General features: G+C 44.2%; 1 protein-coding gene and 1 long non-coding RNA gene across 3 annotated transcripts in view; both read right to left on the bottom strand.

Annotated features, from left to right (window-relative positions):
- Positions 1–642: 642 nt before the first annotated feature.
- Positions 643–3,907, bottom strand: LOC135261820 (uncharacterized). The gene is made up of 3 exons (XR_010332042.1): positions 2,807–3,907; positions 2,470–2,593; positions 643–1,740 (listed from the first exon to the last, which is right to left on the bottom strand). It is a non-coding gene; the product is annotated as an uncharacterized LOC135261820 (long non-coding RNA).
- Positions 3,908–7,408: 3,501 nt separating this feature from the next.
- ankrd28b (ankyrin repeat domain 28b) overlaps positions 7,409–22,596 on the bottom strand; it is a 36,231-nt gene continuing 21,043 nt past the window's right edge. For both annotated transcript variants that reach the window (XM_064348446.1, XM_064348439.1), the window contains exons 6-28: positions 22,421–22,508; positions 21,456–21,598; positions 20,952–21,164; positions 18,895–18,973; positions 18,255–18,369; positions 17,866–17,948; positions 16,403–16,466; positions 15,831–15,899; positions 14,716–14,856; positions 14,198–14,309; positions 13,925–13,951; positions 13,689–13,763; positions 13,348–13,549; positions 12,779–12,866; positions 12,328–12,445; positions 11,818–12,037; positions 11,197–11,284; positions 10,887–10,970; positions 10,418–10,563; positions 10,083–10,165; positions 9,881–9,963; positions 9,366–9,457; positions 7,409–9,167 (exon numbers count right to left, since the gene is read on the bottom strand). In XM_064348446.1, the coding sequence (XP_064204516.1) occupies positions 8,884–9,167; positions 9,366–9,457; positions 9,881–9,963; positions 10,083–10,165; positions 10,418–10,563; positions 10,887–10,970; positions 11,197–11,284; positions 11,818–12,037; positions 12,328–12,445; positions 12,779–12,866; positions 13,348–13,549; positions 13,689–13,763; positions 13,925–13,951; positions 14,198–14,309; positions 14,716–14,856; positions 15,831–15,899; positions 16,403–16,466; positions 17,866–17,948; positions 18,255–18,369; positions 18,895–18,973; positions 20,952–21,164; positions 21,456–21,598; positions 22,421–22,508 (2,697 nt within the window). In that variant the 3' untranslated portion in view covers positions 7,409–8,883. The remainder of the gene's footprint in view (positions 9,168–9,365; positions 9,458–9,880; positions 9,964–10,082; positions 10,166–10,417; positions 10,564–10,886; positions 10,971–11,196; positions 11,285–11,817; positions 12,038–12,327; positions 12,446–12,778; positions 12,867–13,347; positions 13,550–13,688; positions 13,764–13,924; positions 13,952–14,197; positions 14,310–14,715; positions 14,857–15,830; positions 15,900–16,402; positions 16,467–17,865; positions 17,949–18,254; positions 18,370–18,894; positions 18,974–20,951; positions 21,165–21,455; positions 21,599–22,420; positions 22,509–22,596) is intronic.

Below are 22,596 nucleotides of genomic sequence, written 5' to 3'. Positions count from 1 at the left end.
ATATTTGCCGATGGTGAAAAACAAAAAACACAACAAAAACCCACCTTGTTTCATAAATATGTCACGCTCCTTAAAGGGGAACCTTGACAATGATTGACCATATTGACTTCATAGAAAGATTAATTTGCAGGTCGAGTCACGTGACGAGAAAATTATTTTATATTCATAGTAACAAAAGGGCGATTCCCCTGGCTGACAGGAGCCGTCAATAAATATTTTTTGCGGTGGTTATGCCCAATGCAAGAACTTTTCATGGGCCCAGAATTACTGGTGTTGCCCCTGTGAACAACACTTCAGCAAAGCATTGCTGCCTGCAGGACGATGTTAGCGTTACCTCTAGCGTTTTCATGTAGCACTACAACCTTAATCATAGTACGATAAAGCTTCGACAATAATAGTAAAATACTATAAAGAACTGTAGCCTAAATTGGTAATTGCATTTTTAAGAACGGCGAAGATGTGACAGCAAAGATCTATATGGGGCCGGTGAAATGTTTGAGAGCGCACCATTTTCACAGTAATGTGTTCTGTTACCAAAAAATTTGTGGATTTGGTCCTATAACCTGACCTAAGCATCAACAGCGCCACCTCACATCAGGAAGTGGTGATACAACAGCCAGTGAAAGAAAAATGGCACAGGGCCTGAACATGAATTAAATGTTTATTTCTATAATCAACTGTACAGCAGTCTTTGTTTTTATCTAACATTGAAAAAAGATGATGCGATACGAAAATAATTGTACGCAGCTTGTTGACAATGATACAACAACGATCAGCGAGATTTCTCAGAAAATAATTCCCGGTGCGTATATGACTGCGCGTTTGGCGACATCTGGCGTCACCGTCAGATGCCAAACTTCTAGTAAGGACTAGTTAAGTGGTGCCAAATCATCTCTCTCCCCCAATAAAAAAAAAAATCATACACCGTTTATTATACTCAGAAACTCATAATAAGCAGATCAAGAAGCAGCATTCAGAGCAACATTTGTAAAGTCAACAGGATATAAAAAATAGCACAACAAATAATGATAATAATAATAATATTTTAAGTTCGTATGCATTTCCACCTGCGTGTCTCGGTCACGATCGCATGTTGAGCCCGTATCCTTAACCTTAAAATCATAATGGAAAGAGGTGAGTAATTTTGCAGTTTACATAACTTTTAACAAGCCTAATTGATAGGCTACTGTAGCCGCCAAATTTGCTTTTAGAACAGGGACCATCAATAACTCCGCTTTTCCTCTGAGCATTACTGCAACAAATAATAGAAGCCAGTGGCATTGACCGTCAAACACAAAAGCTTGTGTTTTAAAAGTTGATTCACCTTGAATAGTAGCAGGCAAACGCATGATTTCTTGTCCAGAATGCCCGACGACCTGAGGCTACTTCTGAAATATTAAGCGCGTTCGTGTTCAGAGGAGAAACGGTTTGCACTGCTGGTTGATTGAGGAACCAATCTGTTAGATTTGAAATAACACAAATGAGCTGAAGCTGCATACAAACAACATTTTAATACCACCCGACTGAGAGTGCGACATACAGTAGGCCTATTGTACACCGATTGAGCGAGGACATTGAACAAAATCTTTAAACATCGTGTAAACTGTTGCTCTGCAGCCCGTGTAGGTGTTCGTCCAGGTAAGAATCCACAGCACTGCTGTCCAAACCCGTAACCACTTTGTCCACATTCAAAAGGTTCTCGCCCCTGCCGTCGAAGTAAGACTGAAGGATTCGGTAAAACTGAAAAACATGTATAAAAACGTCCTGAATAAAGTTTTTAAAGTGTTCCGTCTGTGGTTAAAAGAGATAATGGAACAATACAATTAAAAACAAAAATGCGGTAGCCTATAATTACTGAATTAATTATTGAGAATGTGACCGCATGTTTGCTTGAACCAAACTTTTAAAGGAAACTTGTATTCCTAAAATGGTGGATTTTAAATATTAATGTTGCAACAAGTACATATACATTTTGAAATAAAAAGCTTTAAAAAATCAACAATTCTGTCAACATTTGTACACTACATATTGCACGTGTGTTCTTATATGCATACAACACTTTTGTTGGCCCAGAGCTTTCAATTTCTCTGAACTGGACCCACATAGCCAACATTTCATATTTTTTTACATTTACGATTTCCTCTTCAGACAGTAATTTTCTTAATAACCACAGGAACAGACCATTTGTATAGTGATGTATAGTGATTGATACTAGGAGCCCACTCCAGGCATAGGCAATATGGTAACTCTGGCTGAAAACCACAACTGATATTTGACTGGCCATAGCCTGTTGGGCAATTCTGATGCCTCCCAGTTTTACATGATAGCACAAATGCAAACAGCAATGAAGTTTCCACATTGATCAAATGAGTAGATCACCGAGGTCAACTTTTCAGTCCATCCCTAGACTGCCTGAAAGGAGAATGCCTATTGCAGTCATAGGCTATAGGGCAGAGGAGTAGGTCTCACCAGGATCCTGCTCTGAGGGTTGCTGAGGGATTTCCACTCTTCCTCACTATAGACAGGATTTGATGTGACACAAGTGATGAAGAGTGTCATAGCAGCTGCTGCTGCCCAGAGAGATGGTCTTAGCCTGTTCAAAAAGTACATGCACCACACACGCACACATATACACATACATACACACACACACATACACACATACATACACACGCACACATTGAGCAGAATTTAAAATTTATTACGATAAATTAGTTACTCAGCAAATTTATAAGAAATGTGCACAGATAAAGTTGAAAACAATGTTAAGTAATAAAGATATTAATATTGCGCATTGCTGACTCACATTGCAACCTTGGATGTTGTTGAACGCAGTAATATCAGTTTGTGGCACTTCTTTGAGTCTCCTGAAGCTCTGCCTGCCCTTTTATATACGCAGTTTCAATGCCCGCCCCATTCATCTCCCATCATTTGGACTAATGAGAGCAAAGCCAGAAATAAATACACATTCATTGCCACCTCCTGATAAAAGCATTACTCAGTAGCATCTATCTTGGTCTCTAATTTCCTGTTCAGAGAAGCATAAAGCCAGATTCAAAGGACAAACAGAATCCAAATTCAGCGGGCTTCAAGAGGTCAGTGGTAAAGCAACATATCAAGGCTCAATGAGTGTTCAATATACAGTACAGTATGGATATTTAAAACAGAAGGTGCACTTGACAAGGGAATCGGCACAGCAAGTAGAATGCAAGGAAATAGAAAAAGGTAACAAAAAGCTCCCGGGCTGGCACCCCTGTGTGCATTGCCTCTTGGTTTCAGACTCCTTTACCCAGCTCAAACTCCTAGGTCCTAAGGTTTCAGTGCTCTACTTGTCTTAAGTGTACTGGATGAGACAGAGAGTTTTGTGTTACGACACACTATTTTACAAGATTTAAAAAAAAAAAAAAAAAACATTTTTCATCAATTCTTTTTTTATAGGCCCTTTGAAACATATGGTGCTAGCTGAGACTAATCCTGACTGCCAGTGCTGACTGTGGCCAGCAACCCTGCAGGGTGGCACATAACCAATGTGTCACCCAAGATGGAAAGCTTTCAAAGATACAACTGAACAGACCTATGAACATATCAGGGCTCTGTAGAAAAGAGAATAAAAATTATGTAGCAAAATAAACCTGAGCAGAAGTCCCACATCAACCAGAAAAAGAGGGAGTTTTCTCTCAGGCAGTGAGAGTGGGGCACAAACAGATGACAACGTGCAATTGTCTGTATAAAAACCTAAAAAAGGACACAAATGAAAGAGGGTGGGGCTAAAAGACATCTTGTTTGACACCTTCTTGATTTTTAGAATATGAATCCGCTTGATACCAACCCGTCTCAGCAGCCCCTGAACAAAATGATTGTGCAATGTTGAGTGACTATGATTGGCACCAAATTATTACTTATATAATTACGTAAAAGGTCTCATAATTTCTAGACTGATCTAAACTAGGTGTCCTAGGTTATGAGCACTGTATACTAAAATACTTTGACAATGACATGCTTCCTTTTTAGAATTTGTTGCTCATCTGTACCTTACTTCCAGGCCCTGTATACCCGGTCTGAAAATTGCGTGAAATAGTGTCAGTGTTATAATATTCATAAAACAATAACCTGGTCACATTTCACATCCTTTGATTCATTCAGATCAAGGTTTCGTTAATGCAAACTCAAAGTTACTATTTCCTAATTCTACAAAATTGAGATTTCATCCATTTTTATACAATAAGCAATTCAAAGTTAAGGTTATCCTTGAGGTCTCATGTTAGAAGGTAACTTTATATCATAAAGGCACATCTGAATGACAAAGCAAGAAAAAACAAGTTAACTTCAGACTTTGGTCAGAATAGATTGGTTTTAATTATATTCCTAATGTAATGTACTGGGAAGATGGTTTATAGGCAAATGAAGCACTAATTTTAGTATTTCGAATTAAAATCTAAATTAGGTAATTATGCAGATGAGGTCGAATGAAATTCAAGAGCAGGCCCTCCCTCAAGCCTGTTTTCCTACCTCAGAGGTGAAGCTTTGAAAAATAACAGGCTTCTGGTTTTCACCCAAATATAATTCTAAAAATGAATTCTTCAGAAACATCCTGATATTTATACTGTCCAGTGATGGACAGAAATATGATTTAAAGGGAAATTACACTTTATAACACTTCTGCTTCTCATGACTGATATTGTCCTTCTAATGAATGTGTCGCCCTTCATTTTTCGATTAGTTATTTCATTTTAAATGTCTAACGTTAGAAACAAAGACCTATTTTTTTTAAGCGCAAGTCCATATAGGACGGTTTCCAGTTTTTTCTTCTTCTTCGATTTCGCTTTGCGGCAAAATCGAGAAGAAGCAAAGCAAAACATTCCGTTAACTTGGCGTTGAAATCGAACAAACTAACATCTGCTAGCTTTTGTTTGATGCGATATTAGTGTAATAATGAGGTGCATTGTACCCGGTTGTCATAATGCCCCCGGTAAACTTTCCTTGAAAGCACATTTTCATAGTTTTCCACGCGATGCAACTTTGTGCCAGACATGGTTGGATGCAATCAGACACCCCAACATAAACGAGGACTAAGGGTATGCAGCGACTACTTTGAAGGCACCGACTACCAAGGTGACCGTCTGAAGCCTGGAGCTGTACCCACCGTTTTCCCTTCCTTGGTCGAACCGATCGAGGTTGATACTATGTGGGCTGGCTATCGCGTCTGTCTGTGATGCATAGGATGTCTACCACCAGTTGCCGTTTGTCCTGGGAATAGCCTGTTTTTCCTCAATCTCTGCCCGCTCCTGACTCGCTCTCGCTCTCGCACGATCAACCTGCAAATTAGCCAGCTCTTCTTCTGTGTATCCCGGCTCGAACTGATAGGGCACAACAGTCCCATGATCAAAAACAAAATCTGTCCTCAGACATTTTCGGTTTCGCTAGCTAGTAGTCATACAACACTATTTCTACGACCAACCTAATGTTACTGTCTGCAGGTACGCCCACATCAGAAGTCGCGCAATGATATGCATCCTCGAGTTCGACACTGAACTGCCTGGGTCTACTTCCTGCATTTGTAAAGGAAAACAACAAAAATATTAACATAATGAAATAACTAATCGAAAAATGAAGGGCGACACATTCATTAGAAGGACAATATCAGTCATGAGAAGCAGAAGTGTTATAAAGTGTAATTCCCCTTTAATGCCTATAAGCAGGATTGAGCTTTAGGTATCTGATAAAAACTCCTTAATTGGATGAACAGAGCAGCTTATACCTTCTCAGAAAACGTTATTTCTATCGAAGGGCCAACAGTCCCATATAATAATCATTAAAATCAACACAAAGCCCTTTCCCATGGCATTTGCAAGAATGAACCATGCCCCCACCCCCACTCCAAAAAAAAAGAAGAAAAAAAAGATAGATAAAAACAGCACGTCTGGAATGCCATTGAAAAGGCTGCCTGTCTCAAGTAAAATGCAGCATCCTCATTAGCTCCCAAATCTTGCTGGGAGACCAGGAAGGCATTGCAACAACGTTCATTTAATAAAAGAAGCGGAAGAGAACTAATAATACAATACTCATTAACATACCAATTTATAGCTCATATGGAAGAGGACAATCATTATAGAAGAATTCATGCTAAGGTGCAGTAAAACTGGCTGGTCAATGACCAAGTACATGTGAATGCCCGCCATCTTTTTCTGCAGAGAGAAAATGGGCCTTATTCACACGTTAACTCCTGGGGCCTCAAATAATTAAACTCATAACACTGGGTGGCTGGTAAAACCTGACACATGCCTTCCCCTACAGTAAGCAACAGCTCATGCCACCCATGTTGATTTCTGACAGCTTGACACTGGTTAATCAGGCGTTGTTTGCTGCCCATCCATATGAAGCCCCTCCACCCAAGCCAGGGGCAGCCAATGCTCCACCCGCAACCACAACAGAGGGTACGAGGCAAAATGGGCTCCCTTACCGTGGTGGAGTGAATGGTGCAGATTGCTCCTGTTCATTCCATGGTCAATTTTCTCTATGGTCGAAAGGAGAACGGTCACGTGTACAATGAACAACATGCTGCTATCTCTATGGACTTCAGGCCGAAAATCCTGAGAATGAGGCTATCCATGTGCCTCTGAAGCCAGTGTATGAGGGCAGTCGAACCAGAACAAGGCATCACACTGAATGTTGAACACGCCATCAGACAAGCGGAATCACGATTCTTAAGATTTAGTGAGCAAACAGCTGGAGAAGCGCTCTCCAAACCATGGCTATCCAGAGGCTACACAAACAAGTTGGCCTTCCTTTGTCATCTTGACTTCCAGCTCATTTCATGCAGGCAGTATCAAAACCTTGAGCAAGTCTATGGCTGATGTCTGAGCTACCACCTGCAGTACAGTTTCAGCTGTCTGCGCTGGATCAAAGTGGTCTACAAAACGTAGGTGGCCATCACTGTTTGCTGGTTCACAGTAATTATGAGACCCAGTTGGAGTGGTTCATAAGCCCTGGTTTTGAGTATGATGTAAAATGACATTGGTTTATAGCATTTACTAATAAGACTTGTACAGTCCAATGAGCTGCAGATGTAACTGCAGTGGCATCACAAGTTGGACTGTACCAGCTGACCTGTCGAGTGTCACAGTGTCCTTGGAAAGTTTCCAGAGGAAGAGTGCGGACAATGTCTGCTGTTCTTGAGGGCACACAGTAAATGGCCTCACTGTGCCAGGATTAGTTGAAATCAACGCCATGCATGAACAGAGCATCTTTGCTACTGGCGAAGGATTACCCAATAGTTACTTGGTACAGTTCAGCTGCAACAGAACTACCATTAAATCACGACTCAAAAGCAAAATAAACAAAACACATACCAAATAACAGAAAGAAATAACAGCACAACTGAACAGCAAAGTACCACAAAACCAGTTAATTATTAAATTACATAACCCACTTCAGGATTTTATTACCCATAAAATATACAGGAATCTCAGATGTACTGAAAGTGTGCATGAAGGTATAGTATCCAAGCAGTCACTATTTCCTATGAACATGCTAGTTTCATCCCTTCAAAACAAAAGGAAAAAAATCTTTCTGTTCCACTTTCATGAAGCCAGTCGATATAGTGTACAGATTTCCAGTTTAAAATATTTTTTTTAAAAATCATTGAAGAAAAAACAAAAATAATGCTTTCGTTTTTCTAACAATCACATACAGGACTGGATGGTTTCTTCAAATGAATGCAAGCGAAACCTTTCAAAATGACATCAAGGAGAGGAGGAAAAAAATAAACATAAATCATATCTTGTATATAAGGAATTCAATGGTGTTGTGTTCTTGGTTTAGACAGTGTTCTTCACCCCAGAGCAAACCATGCTTGCAGCTAATTGCCTGGCTTACAGTATCAGTGCTTTTCACAAACGTAGTGTTACTCTTTGTCCATCAACAGTGTCCCCTCTGGTAGCTTCTGGTACACCTTCTTTTCATTAAGAAACTCATGAAGGCACAAAATGATGAAAATGACCTACAGATATCACTAATGGAAAAGATCAATCCTTTATTTCTAAAATAATGGACTGGGAAGGCCAGTTTTAATCTGTCATTGTGGTTAGCTTAAGTTACAACTGTATGTTCAATTTTTTTTTTCAAATCAGATCTTTAATCTTCAATACAGTTAATAAATGATGCGAATTTCCAGAGGTTCTGGAGTTTAGTGTAAAAACCCTGACAGCACCACGCAGGCTGGTCTCAAAATTATACGCAAAAACGCTCGACCGTTTTATTAAAATTTTGTCTCAAAAATATTTATTCCCCTCACCCCCACATTAATCAAAGATGATGCAGGTATGTGCGTCTTGACTCAGAGTGCAGCAACAGGACAAAAAAAAGGAAAGACTTTCTCATTCTCCATCGCAAAAAAGCAATCCAAGTCACCGTTCTATCAGCCTAATTCAAAGCTTATTTGCAGTCATGACCGGTTCGAATGTTTCGGACGACTTTTTGGTCCCTTCGGTCAGCCCCCCCTCCCCCATAAGTGCTCTGATGACACAGGATTATTGCCTCAGTGGCTGATGGCTGAAATGCTCAGTCTCCGTCTCATTGCTCAGTCTGAACACCTTCACTGAGGTCATGCGTAGCTGGGCTGGAGTAACTGCGGAAATGTGCTGACCCGTGGCGCTGGATGATGATGAAGAATATGAAGATGAAGATGAGAAAGCAGTGGTGTAGGCCGGCCTCCCGCGCGTCTCTCTCCGTGTGGGACTCCTGAGTCGTAGGCACGCCCGGCTGAAGGGCTTCTCAGCCAGGTGGGCTCTGGTGATTAAGACAGCGGTGTCTCTCCGCTCCCGTCCCCCTCCCCTTCGCCTCCCCCTCTCCCTCCCTCCCTCCCTCCCTCCCTCCCCCTCTCCCTCAGTAGGTCTCGGAGTCGGAGTCATTGAGCTCATCGTCCGGGGTGTAGAAGCCGTCCCCGCGGCCGATGTTGTTGAAGCTGCAGTAGGAGCTGTGCTCGCTCCTCAGGATGGGCAGGGTGTCGAAGGTCACCGTCTTGGAGGGGTTGGAGTAGTGGTTGATGGCACTGAAGCTCAGGTTGGGAATGCTGGAGCCGGGGGACACGCGCATCATGGTGGCCAGGATGAGAGCCAGGCAGTCGGCCACGTCTTTGTTTGGGGCGCACGCCAAGGCAGGGGTGTAGCCTGCGGACAGAGTTTCAGCGTTTCAGGAGGATTGCAGGTTCAAACGTAGATGGTACATTTTCTTTTTTAAATAATATTTTTTTTGGCAGTGGCCAACCAATAAATCCAGTTACTGAACTGTTCCTACTTTCATTCCTTAAACTGACCACCCTATAGTAAAGATAGCTTTGACAGAGGCGGCCGGGGCTTCCCCCTCACCGTTTTCATCCACAGCGAGCACGCTGGCGCCTTTTCCCAGCAGCTCCTGTACCACCACCGTCAGACCGTTCCGCGCCGCCACATGGAGGGGACTGTGGGAGGAACAGAGCCAGAGTGAGGCTGGCTGTGCTCACTCAAACACACACTGAGCACCGAGGAGGTCCTACGAGCCTCACTCCTCCCCCACAATACACAAGCACAAACAAATTAAACACATAAAAAATGTACACTATATTTTTATCATGTATAATACATACACACATATAAATGTAAGAGTATAATATAAGGGTGCAGACATTTTTGTTTGCATTTTTGTTTGCTTAAATGCAATTGTGAGGATGTGTTAGTCCATTTCATTTAAAATATCACAAGGGGGCGCTAATGAACCAAACTATAAATACTGAAGGCTGGTAAAAGCCATATTTCAACAACACTCAAAATAAGTCAAAGAAAAAAGCATCACAAATACACCAAAAAACAGGTGAAAATAAAGCCCCCGCACGATCGGTACACACGTCTGTAAAGCTGCGTTTGTGGAGTTGATGAGGTTCCGGTCGGTTATCTTCTCCAGTATTAACAAGGCACTCGTCTCATGCCCCTTTAGAAAAGAAAGGCACACAGCAGCGGCGGTTCAGTAAGGCACAGCCTTTCAGTACAGACACTACAGAGCAGCAGGGAAACGAAACGGAGGGATCAGCAGCAGTAACGGACACACACCTTGTTGCAAGCCAGATGCAGAGCAGTGTTCTTGTTCGCATCCTGCATTGTGAGGTCCGCCTTCGCACTGCTCACTAGCACCTCTGAAATAGCAGACAGGGCGTTTTCAAACCATCCAAAATAAACAAAATGATATGATGCACGCTAAACGTGTTATTATGAAGATAAAATGGTGACATTTAAAAAAACAAAAAAAACAAAACACATTTTCTACATGGGATTTCTAGTCAATGTCCACAAGTTCAGTGTTCCTGAAGCTAGACGTATGCATTTATGTATCCGTTACACGGCGACAGCGCGAGCACAGACGCAGTAAAGGAAAGCGCGGACTGTACCGACGGCGTTGGTCTGGCCGTTCTCGGCGGCCATCATGAGGGGTGTTTTTCCGGAAGCGTCCACGCTGTTGACCTGGGCGTTCTGGCCCAGCAGCAGCTGCAGGCACTCTACGTGGTCCGTGAAAGCCGCCGCGTGCAGAGGGGTCCTGCGGAGAGCGGAGCGTTCAGGGGAACTCATTCTGCTCTCTGAACACACAGCCTACTGAAGGGACCGCTTTAACCAGTCCCTATGGCCTCAAAGAACGCATTTCAGAAATGCGCCTCTGTATTTTCTTACTAAAAAGAATCTAGATTACGATTTTAAATCGGATTTAAATTTACATTCAGAGGTGGTAACAGTTTTTTTATTGAATGTTAATTGTTTTTCAAACAATGTTTCATTTTTTGTTCAGAGTGTTTTAACTGCTAAGACCTATTCACCAGTCTAGTGAGTTCCATCCGTGAATGTAAGCCTCCCTGGTAAGATTACCTGTTTTTGGAATCTGTGGCATTCACGATTCCGGGACCCAGGGTGTCGATCAGCATCTCAGCCGCCCCTTCATTATCGTTAATTCTGAGGGAGCAGAGAACAGAGAGTCCTCTGCTGGGGTACGTACAGCATGTACAGCATGCCTAACACTCACACAGAAATGCTTAATGATGAGGACAGCTCATTTAAGCCCACCATTTTACCCAGTTCACACTGCAGCAAGTTTTGTGGCAAATAAGGCCAGCACAAGAATACACGCACACACATACACACACACACACACACACAGAAGGGTGCAGTGAACACTTACACAGCACAGTGAAGGGGGCTGAAGGCGTTGCCCTCCACCTTGCGGAAAACCTCCTGCTCAAGCAGCACTTCAACACACGTGTCGTGACCTGAGGTAAGCAAAACGTCAATCCACACCTGTGAGCACTGTGTGTACAATGACTGCGTAACAGTCAAAACAATCTTCCATATCAGACTAAATACACTTGGTTTATATTTGCATAGCAGACACACTTATACAGAAGAACTCAAAACACGTCAACCTTTTCCCCCCATATTTCCATGTACTCGGCTGGATGTTTTGCAAATCAATTTAGGGAACACGGCACCTTGTTCATGGGTACAAAAGGGCTGCCCCATCTGGGTTCCCAAATTATAAATTTGCAGGTAAAATTTTATTCCCTTGACTGTCATAACAGTCTGTGCAGTATCATCTCCCTGCAGTAAAATTACTTTGCAGCTTGCACTAGTAATGTCAATGCTAACGGCTGTCACATAACAGCTAACACTACTGGTCAGAGTGCAATAGCTCCAGCTACAGAGGGATAAAGAAAAATAATGCGCAACAGATTTCCATCACTGAGGGAAACAGCATGCGTTACAGAAGCGGTTCCTGTAACCGAAGCGGGACATGCAGAAGTACCGTTGTAGCAGGCCCAGTGCAGGGGGGTGTAACCCCGGTTGTCGGTGATGACGGGGAGCGCCTCTATGGACTGCGCTGCCTGCAGAAGCCCCCCCAGGACCCCGATGTGTCCGCACGCAGCTGCCAGGTGTACGGGGGTGCGCCCCCTACAGTCCCGGACCAGGAAGTTGGCGCTGTGCTGCAGCAGTGCCTCCATGCACTCCTCATGGCCCGTCACCGCCTGCACAGGAGAGCGCAGCCGCCATCTCAAACACAGCCATGCCGCCAGCCGGAGCCATAAACTACAACCGCCAGGTTTCACAAACACCATTTACTGAGCTGCATTGGAGTAAATACAAGAGTTTCTCCAATGATAGGCAACCATTATTTACTCGCTTATAACAAGCATTACATTTCTTGAGAGCTCTTTAAAAACATAAATGTGAAGCCATTTATGATTGCTGTAGATACTGGTCCTTAATGTGCCATGTATTAAAGAATAGAGTCCAGCAGGAGGTGTGGGCCTCTCACCCCTCGGTGTAAAGCGGTCCTCCCCCACTTGTCTTTGGCGTCCACGTTGGCCCCCTTGTTGAGCAGGGAGTAAACGCAGTCGGTGTGTCCACTCAGCACAGACAACATCAGGGGAGTCCTGACAGAAGCCAACCAATCAAGAGTTAAGGATTGGAAGGTGGTTGTGATCAGTGTCCCACTGCCCAGGTTCTGCAAATACTGGCTTTCACTTCAACTAAACCTAGTTAACCAATTACATTTTTGACTGAATACTCAAAGAATTTAAGTAAAATATTCACATTTCTGCAGGGATATGGAGAACCACAAATACATGTCTAGCTGACCAGTTCCAAAAGCTCCCAACTCCCAAGCCCCCTATTGCCAAGCAGAGAATGTTCCAGAACTGCAAACACAAATGAAGGACACCAGAGTTGACACTCATGCACGGCACCCTCAGATTTCTCAAACTTACTGTCCATTGCCGTCCTGAATGTCTACAGCAGTCTGAAGATCCGCATTACCAATCAGCAAACGCAAACACTCAGAATGGCCATTTGTAGCTGGAAGGAAATGCCATTTATGAATCATTAGAAAAAGTGCGGCCCCTTCTAAAATGTACACCGAAATACACATGTAGTCAGAGCACAAGGAGAGTGGCATGAGGGCTAGAGATTTGGATTTCTATGACTGGAACATACATGGACTTTATATGCACAAGTTAAAAGTAAAAACTCAACCCTTTACACTTTTACCATACGTGTGTGCAATCATTTACTGCTGACGAGATCATTTGCATTTGTAAGACATCATGTAATAGCAGGATATGAAAACTGGCAAGTCATTTCCATCAGACCCTAAAACTTGCAGACCCTAAGGCTTAGACTGGAAAATCCTCCCTGTACACCACCTTGTACTGTACACCATCTCACAAGGTGGAAGGCAAATCATTTTTCATGCAGAAGTAGCTTCTTGATGCTTCCAAAAAAGGAATGGTGTGAACAGGAGCCAGTGTCTGAAACGTCCTGCGAAGTGAAGGCGTACCTGCAGCATGGATGGGGGTCCTCTTCAGGGTGTAGTCCTTGACCAGGATGGAGGCCCCCTGGTTGATCAGCACGTCCACGCATTCCACGTGCCCCTTGAAGGCGGCCAGGTCCAGGGGCGTACGGCCCTGGCTGTTCCTCACGTCCAGGTCCAGTAGGGACTGGACCAGAACCTCCATAGCTTGGTGGTGACCATGGTAAGCCTGCAGAAGACGAGAATCTGGTCAAGCTGTGGCCTACACTGCACTTTCCACTGCTCCAGCGCGGGAAAGGGAAACACTGATTATCTCCAGTGAAGATCAGACTGTGATACGTAATGCTACAGGAGGAGGCTGTACTCACTGCTAAGTGTAAGGGGCTGATGGGAGCACGGACATCAGAGTCGTTCAGGATGTCGGTCCCAGACGTCTCCATAAGCTGGGGGAACAGAAGATTACCGTACATCCATGGATTCAGATCAACACCACCCGCAGGTCATAACACAGACCACTGTAGGTCTATTTACAGGGCTTTAATGGATTTCAGTTGCTGCGTATTTACTGAATACATTTAGTTTAAATTTAAAACTTTAAACTTACCACATCAAGAGGTGTTTCACTAGCAATCTGAAAAATAAGGAGAGGTTTGAAACACTCAAATGGATGCATTAATTAGTGTGTGCAAAACACACATTCACAAGACATTTATAACACACATTTACAACTACACACATAGTACAACTAATATGAGTATTCAAAGAGTTTTTAGCATAGGCATTATGCCTGTGTGCCCTAATGAACCACCCAAAGCAGATCACTTCCCCTGAACGTGCTCATTAGCTAGCAGACGGCAGAGCTTCTGTGCAGACTCACCAGCTCCAGACACAGGCGGTGGCCGTACGCCGAGGCGTAGTGCACCGCGTTGTAGCCCTGCTTGTCCCGGATCCCTGGGTTTGCGTCATTCCGCAGTAAATACTCCAGGCACCTGAGGACACACCGGAGACAGGGAGTCAATACACGGCACAGGCTCACACACGCAGAGACTGACACACATACACAACATAACACACGCACACACAGACTAACACACATACACTACATAACACACACGCACGCAGAGACTGACACACATACACAACACACACACAAACACACAGAGACTAACACACATACACTACACAACACGCACGCACGCAGAGACAGACACACATACACAAGAAACACATACACACACACGCGCGAACATACAGACACACAGACTTAACTGACGCACACGTACATGCGGGCATGGACATGCAGAGAAACAAGTCCACATGCAGAGAATGCAGAGAACACAGACACTCACACACACACACACACACACACACACACGGCGCAGAGCTGCCACTCACTTTCCGTCTGTGTCGGAGGCGGCTGCGTAGTGTAGCGGGGTGCAGCCCCTCTCATCCAGGTCGTTGACGCTGGCCCCAGACCCCACCAGGGCAAACAGGCACTGGTAGTTACAGTTGGCGGCAGCGTAATGCAGAGGTGTCCTGCAGGGGGCGGCAAAGCCAAAATCACATTTGTTGAACCTCACGGGCACCACACTGAGCACAAATCAACTTCCGCCATTACGTAAACACCTTTAAAACTCCACCAAGCCCAGTTCTCTGAAAAACACTTCCTTTAAAATAGATCTGAACTTCCATGTATAGCTATGTCAGTTAGCCAGTTGTGTTTATTGCAAAGGAAATGCTTGGAAACCACAGTGAGTTGGATGATCTCGAACTCATAACAAAATGATCTTTCAGAGGGCACTTGCACAAGCTTGTTACAGTACGTGCAACCAAACATTTTCCCTGGGTTAGCCCTTTCATATTTCACCCAAAAACCCTGTGCTCAGACACAGCGCCCCTCCAGCAGCAGAAGGACAATGCCTGTGCACCGAGCACGACAGAATTCAATCAATCAGGGTTTTTGTCCCAATCACAGATTTCACTTCTCTCCACAGTTAAGAGTAAATGAATAATCTATCTGCTGAATAGTGAGCCCCTGAGGACCAGGGTTGTGCATCTCTGCTCTATTCAATTTAGCCGGTAGCATCCTCTTTCTGCTGAATACCAGCATGCGTGTGGGCCAGTGATGACCTTGTGCTGCAGACAATCAGCGAATGTGCAACGGTAAGCAGCCTAACGATGGAAAGTTCATTAATGATTAATTATAATTCTCCAGAGGATAAATCCCCATGGCACCTACCACAGCAGACACAGCAAGCTAAAATAATTACTCATCGTAACGCTACTACAGTACGCTCCATTTACTACTGGAGTACAGGCCACTGAATGGTACACAACTATAACAGGAGCCTCTCAGGCTATGCTTGCTTTTTACCTTCCTGCTGCAGATGGTGAATGGCACTGGCTTTCCCTGCTGAATTTCACCCCCCAGGGAGAAAGCCAGACTGAGATGGAATTAAACTAAGGACAGTCATGACAGAAGATTACGTATGAACAAACAAGGTACTCACCTCCCAAACTTATCTTTTCTGTTGAAATCTGCCCCAGTGTTGAGCAAGAGATTTAAGCACTCCAAATTCCTGAGAAGCAGAAGCACATTCCATTGCTCAGTTTATTTAGTCACATTTCAACATTTGTGGCATTCAAGGATATCATTAAAGTAAATAAAATTAGGTCAGTGTGGAATTCCAGGCTACAAGCCCAGTTTCTTGATCATTACACCATAACACAGGTAGCGAATACAACCATGGAAACACAAGTGTTCCAACACTGAGGGGTTCTGGGAGCTGCAAACACTATGGGATACATTTTCCCATCATGTTGGGGCGGGGGAAAAGGTAAGGGCAATGGCTCTTGTTGCTTGATGGTCCGAAATGATCGTCTTTTCCCCATATTTAAGCTTCCTACAGAGAGGAGTCTCCATGCCCCTGTCAACAGAGTACTCAGTGACATAATCCATGTCAGGGCCTTCTTAATGGATATTCTTCTAATGCATTATTCGCCACTGTCATTCAAACTAATATAAAAAACGAGCGTGTGCAGAGGTCATGTGACGGGGAGACATGAAAACATCCTAACTTACCCTCCGGCCGCTGCAGCGTGTAAACACGTCCTGCCAAAATCATCAGGGGTATCGATGTCAAAGCCTGGGGGTGGGGTGACATTTCACTGCAGTTACAGGGAGCATCATACACACCATCCGGTCTGCAGTTTAGCGCCAATAAACAGGCAGTGAATGGAGGCAACCAGCTTTGCTGTCAGGTATTAGCACCTTGGATCAATCTGTTCAGTTGCATCTCATTGCTTGTGGTGCAGTCAGACTGGGTGATTTACTTAGCACTCCTTAAGCATTAGAGGTAAGACTGTTTCTATGAAACGCTATCAGCAAAAAGTGTGGTGATGTTTCCCTTCGTTTAGAGCCATGTTTCATATGAAATTTTAATCAACTGATGGATCGCCCAATAAGGCTCATGCATTCATGCCAAAGGCACTAACTGAACAAGATGACATTTCCAAACCTGCTGAGTCTAAAGCCACAGAATGCTGCTGTATCAACGCACTGTAATCATGAATCTTTAACGTCCAGCTGGGTTTCAAATACTGGCAGGCAGCGAGAAGGCCAGACTGCTGAGTGCGTCTGCTCGCTCCAGGATCGAAGAAGTAACATCCCTCCCATCCCCCATAACAGGCAGTGACAAGTAGACCATTATCCTGTCAGGTCACAACAGGAGTGGAAAAGCCACAGCTATAGCTGCTCTATTTGTTTTTGCAGCACTTGATGAGTAACAATTTGGGCACGAGTTAGAAACGGAGAAGGAAAGATCACAACAGGCTCTGTGGGAGTCCTCAATCTGACAAAGAACTTAGTTATTTCTAGCATTATTGTTTCCAACCATCGAGTGAGGGAAAAGAATACAGTACTCCACTATTCATCTTGTTCATCAAACTACGCATATCCTACCAACCCTGACCAGAATCCCATTAAAATAACTGAAATATTGATTATCATGGAAACAAACAAGCCTCTCAAAGGCCTGGAAAAAAATCAAACCCTTTCGAAGGGCTGGGAAATGACATCCTCTGAAATGAAAGTCAATTTGTTTTCTGTCCCAAACGTCTGAAGCAGCCATATAACTTAAGACCAAACAAATCTTCAAATCCATAAATAATTAAACAACAGGAGCCATATTTATATCTGAGGAAGGCTCTCCATAGCATCAATAAACTTTTGCTAGCTAAGCCCTACATGTTCAATAGGCTCCACTCGCTGTACACAAGTCCGCTGAGATGGGTGTACACCCAATGAATTTAAACTCTTTTGCATACCTCTTTTTAAAAAATTTCCAGCTGTGTTTTACAGTCCTGATAAAACAAAAAAATGTAAATCGCTCAATATCTTGCCAGTGAGGTTCCAGGAGAAAAAATAGTTCATCACTAGTAGATGACGGAGGTGAGCTTTATTTCTGTGCTGAATGGCGCCAAGCACATCGCTGGCTGACTGCATGCAGGTTCCCAGCACTGCATGGGTGGGCGGGAGACACTCACCAGAAGATAGAAGCTTCCGGCAGCAGTCGGAAAACCCGCTGAGAGCGGCCAAGTGCAACGGGAACATCCCGTGAATACCCCGTCTGCAACAGAGCCAGGACCATAACCGACCTGCAAATCACCTCACACGACACTCCACACCCAACCAGCACATTTACTACACAACACTACATTTTTGGCACTCCTTTCTTCAGATGACTAATATAGCTTACATTTTCCGCACTATCCATTTTAACTGGACAGTAAGTTGCATACCAGAGGTTACACTAGCGGTGTAGCAGTGAACTGGGAACAAGATTCAGTTATCCTCACAAGTTCACCTCACAGTGGTAAACGAACACTTAAATAGTACCGGAGCCCACATGAAGGGGAAATCCAAGCTTGCTCACCTGGCGGTGTCGGCTCCGTTGGTGACCAGCGTGTTGATGAGGAGCTCGTGGCCGTATCGAGCTGCTATGTGCAGGGGGGTGTTACCATTCTTATCTTCACAGTCTATCTCAGCACCTGCAAATGCAAAAGCCACAGGGTCAACACTCTACATCCCAATCGCATGTGACAAACGCACAGTGAGTTTCGGGGTGGGATAGCCTTTAAAGATATTCAGCAAGCAGTACCATTCTCTTCAGAGAACAAAAGCGCTTTTGCTGCTTCAAACTCAAATTGGCATAATTTCACATAATCAATGCCACTATTAGTGTAAAGGAAGAAGGAATATAACAATAAAGCATAACTGGTGAGCAGCGGGAAAGAATGCTAGTTCATCACGGCATGCTTTTTCCCAGTGTCCGGATGTCGAACAGATCTAGTTTCGATGCCCAGCTGAATCATCTCAAAGTCTGTTAAAAATAGGAGTCCCTGCCTGCTTTTGCCTTGCTGTTTATCTGAAGGCGGGCTGATGGCCTTGCATAAGCTTGTGCCTCCTGAGGTCACGTTTCAGACTATGAGCCAAGGTTTCTGGGACAAAAAATACTTTCCCTGTTCAGAAATGTATAAATATACAATACAGCTGCAGTCCCAGCACAGACTCACCGCTCTGGATCACGGCCTGAGATCTGGAGAACCTTCCGTGGATGGCGGTCATGTGCAGGGGGGTCTTCCCATCTTTACTCTGGAAAGAGAGATGGACCATCAGTAACAAAAACTCCTTTCTCAGGAACACTCAGAGCCCCCCCAAATGACCCATGCACTTCAATTCTGTCTTATAACACAGTGAATTAAACCATTGGTTTACTGGTGTGCTGCTATATGTACTTTGAGGCAAGTTAAATATTAGTCATCTAACTAATAAGTAGTACTGGTAGTTATATTGGATGCTTGCCAACAGGCCTCAGTACTCAGCTTGTCAGGGTTGGCTATACAGCATAACAACCTGCCAAATATAAACTTGAAACTGTATACATGTTCTAGCATTACAGATGTGTTCATATCCACTTCTTACGTTTCTCCAGTAAACAACATTGGAAACAGAAATATGATTTAGGTACCATAGATGGTGATCAGGAGATGAACCAGAAACAAGCACATACTATATGATGGATCATGGCAAGCAGTATGACGCAAAGCACATTATAATGATACAGCTAAGGACACCAGGCAGCCCTTGAGTGCATGAATCCACGTTCCCCCGCTTCCTTTTCTAGAGGCTATCGGCCGGCCTGAACTACAGATTGGTAGAACGTGCTCTCTCCTTAAACTATGCCAAATAATAAATAGCAAATTCTGCATTTATTAACATATTCACTGTGATACATAATCAGACTGTTAATGCTCACATTGTAATTACTCAAGACAAAGACATCACAATATCAATACCACTACAAAATAAGTATAACAATAATAATTAATAACACCACTATCAAAATAAAAGAAAGAAAAACATGGAGAAATTTAAGATGTATTTCTCATATTCGCAGGTGATAATATACCAGATCACAATACATATAATAATACCCTTCTTGACAAGACAACTAGGCAAATCCAACCAGATAGGCAAGAAGCACCCTAAGGATAACACATTATAATTACAATAGCTTATAAAAGTGCTTGATTCTTGAACAGGTACTTGTCCTCTGAAAATCAAGCAATTCAGCTTGATTAGTACCATAGTTAGTTAATTCCATCAAGTTAGTACCATATCCCTACTAATCTTGTAAAATACAGTATGCACAGCCATCTTTGCACTATAAAGAGGAAAGTTCTTTGGACATGCTAAAATGAGTCGGATTGAGAGCACTAACTGTAGCACCACCAATACGGGGCTCAAGAGGTCTCGCTCTCCCAAAAAGAGAGAATAAGAAAAACATTAACTTTTCAGGTTCTGCTGGTTCGCAAATCGCAAGTCTGAACACAAGCTTCTCAGGGTCAAAGACAGAACAGAATGTGCTGGTTTGGGGGTGAGAGCCCCAGAGGCTGTACTTTATGAGCTCCCCCCTCGTCCTTATGAGGCAACTGTAAAACAGAACAGCCTGTACGCGGCCCGTCACTCTCTTTAAATAATTAAGGGCCACCGTGGGCCCTCAAGTCCTGCTGTCATGTAATACCTGCTGCTCGGCAGAGCCGAGGAGCTGCGCGTGGGCATGAGCAGTGTGAACAGAGAGCTGCCCAGGAATGAAGATTACAGCTGCAGGTCTGAATTAGTTATGAGCTCTCTGACAAGAACAAGCCAGAACGCTACTGCGACTTCAACACCCGACGTCAAGTTAAATGTCTGAATGAACACCTTTATTTTAATGCAAAGGCCTCAACATGATCCCACCTAGGAGATAGCTGGGAATACTGGTGTTATGTAATATAGGAGTAGAGTCTAGGAAGGCTGCAAAGGAAATGAAAACTGAGAGCATGCATATATAAATTCCTAAAGAGCAAATCATTAACACAGTATCGCAGTGCAGGTGTGGCAGCTTGAAGTGCAAAGCCTGTAAAATGGTGTCTTTGCTACAGTGTGAACGGACCACTGATGTACATGGTAGCTAATGGGGTCTTGTCTGCCCATAAAAGTGCAGACTCAGTGTTCAGGTGAGAATTGGCGCATTCAGGTGAGACTATATGTGTTCAGGTGAGACTCGGCGTGTTCAGGTGAGACTCGCCTTTATGTTGACGTCGGCTCCGTTGCCGACGAGCAGCTCCAGGCAGAGCGCGCCGTGCCGGGACGCGGCGGTGAAGTGGAGCGGGGCGAAGCCCTTCTCGTTAACCTGGTTGACGTTGGCGCCGCACTCGATGAGCTCGTTCACCACCACGTCCTGCCCGTTGTAGCAGGCCACGTGCAGGGGGGTGTTTCCGTACGCGTTTGGTTCGTTTATCTACAGGGAGGGAGAGAAGGAAGGCCACTGCCCTGATTCCACATGTTGCTTCCTTCAGACAAGACATAGGGGCATGAATGCAGGGACATAGCACACACGTGTTCGTACTCACACAGCATCACAGAGCGACACACTCATACACAGACTCAGAGACACAGACATAGCCTACACATACACACAGCAGAGGGGCATGCTCATACACACGCATGCGCTCAGACAGGCAGGCACACACTTACACACACGGGACAGACAGGGTGGCGTGTGGTGGGGGGGGGGGGGTTGCACACTCACATCCACTCCCAGGTCCAGAAGGCACTTCACGACGCTGATCATGCCGCTGGAGGCCGCGGCGTGCAGGGGGGTGTAGGCCTTCTTGTCTTTGCAGGTCGCCTCTGCGCCGTGGGAAATCAGAAGCTTCACCACCTCAATGTGCCCTGAAACACAGCGGCAGGGAGGGGGTCAGAGGCCACGGCCTTCTTGCACTCAGGTCAGAGGTCGCCCATTTGACCGGGTCAAGCATGGACACTTCTGTTTGAGGAAGGACAGGATCAGCGCATCCCAGGGAGCCAGCAGCTGTGGGGGGCCACATGGTGGACCTGGCTGTGGTCTTTATTATGTGTAATTCTACCTCCAACAGGGACAGTGTCACACACTTTACTGCTTCTCAAACGTGAAACCTTCTGGATCTATTTCCTCAACACCATGTCCCCCAATGGTCTAAATGAGGAATCTGACATAAAACCTTTATGATTTTCTTTCTTGCCCTCTTTTCCAGTGCCCTAGTATGCTAGTGGCTAAAAAACATGTAATTGGTCTTCTGCTTATTATACCATGAGGTTTTTTAACTATTATTCTTATATGATATGTAAAAAATGTTTTACTTGTTTGTTGGTATGCCGTGTGATACTTTTTCTTTTATGTATCTTTATATATTTTTCTATTGTGGTATTATTAAATGTTTGTATGTATTTGCACTACTTTTTTTTACTATATTATCGAATGGCCAATGTGCTTTGGCCTACTTAATTGGCTGACAGTGATGTCGATGTGATGTCATTGGCTTACTGCCTATATATAGCTTTTTTACCTGTCATGTGAGTCATTTGCCTGATGAAGACCCTGTTGGGTTGCTTTGCTTTTTTTAGTCAATAAAGTATTGGGAGCTGTAATCCAGTGTGCGCATATCCATTTTCTTTCAATCTACACACTTTACTGCAAACAGAGCTGTAAGAGCACACCGGAGACCTGAGGCTCACCCATGTACGCAGCCCAGTGGATCGCCCGACGGTCCTTCTTATCGAAGGCATTAATGTTGGCTCCTCTGGACAGCAGCAACTTCACCATCTAGCGAAGTGAGAGAGAACAGACCGGCAGTGAGCGAGGACAGCCATCCCCGGGATGTGCAGGGACCGTCTCCTGCACACGGTCCAAA

This window comes from Anguilla rostrata, chromosome 1, assembly GCF_018555375.3.
Source record: "Anguilla rostrata isolate EN2019 chromosome 1, ASM1855537v3, whole genome shotgun sequence".
Taxonomy (NCBI): domain Eukaryota; kingdom Metazoa; phylum Chordata; class Actinopteri; order Anguilliformes; family Anguillidae; genus Anguilla; species Anguilla rostrata.
Note: the sequence above shows the minus strand (reverse complement) of the source record. Positions and strands in the feature narration are given on the sequence as shown.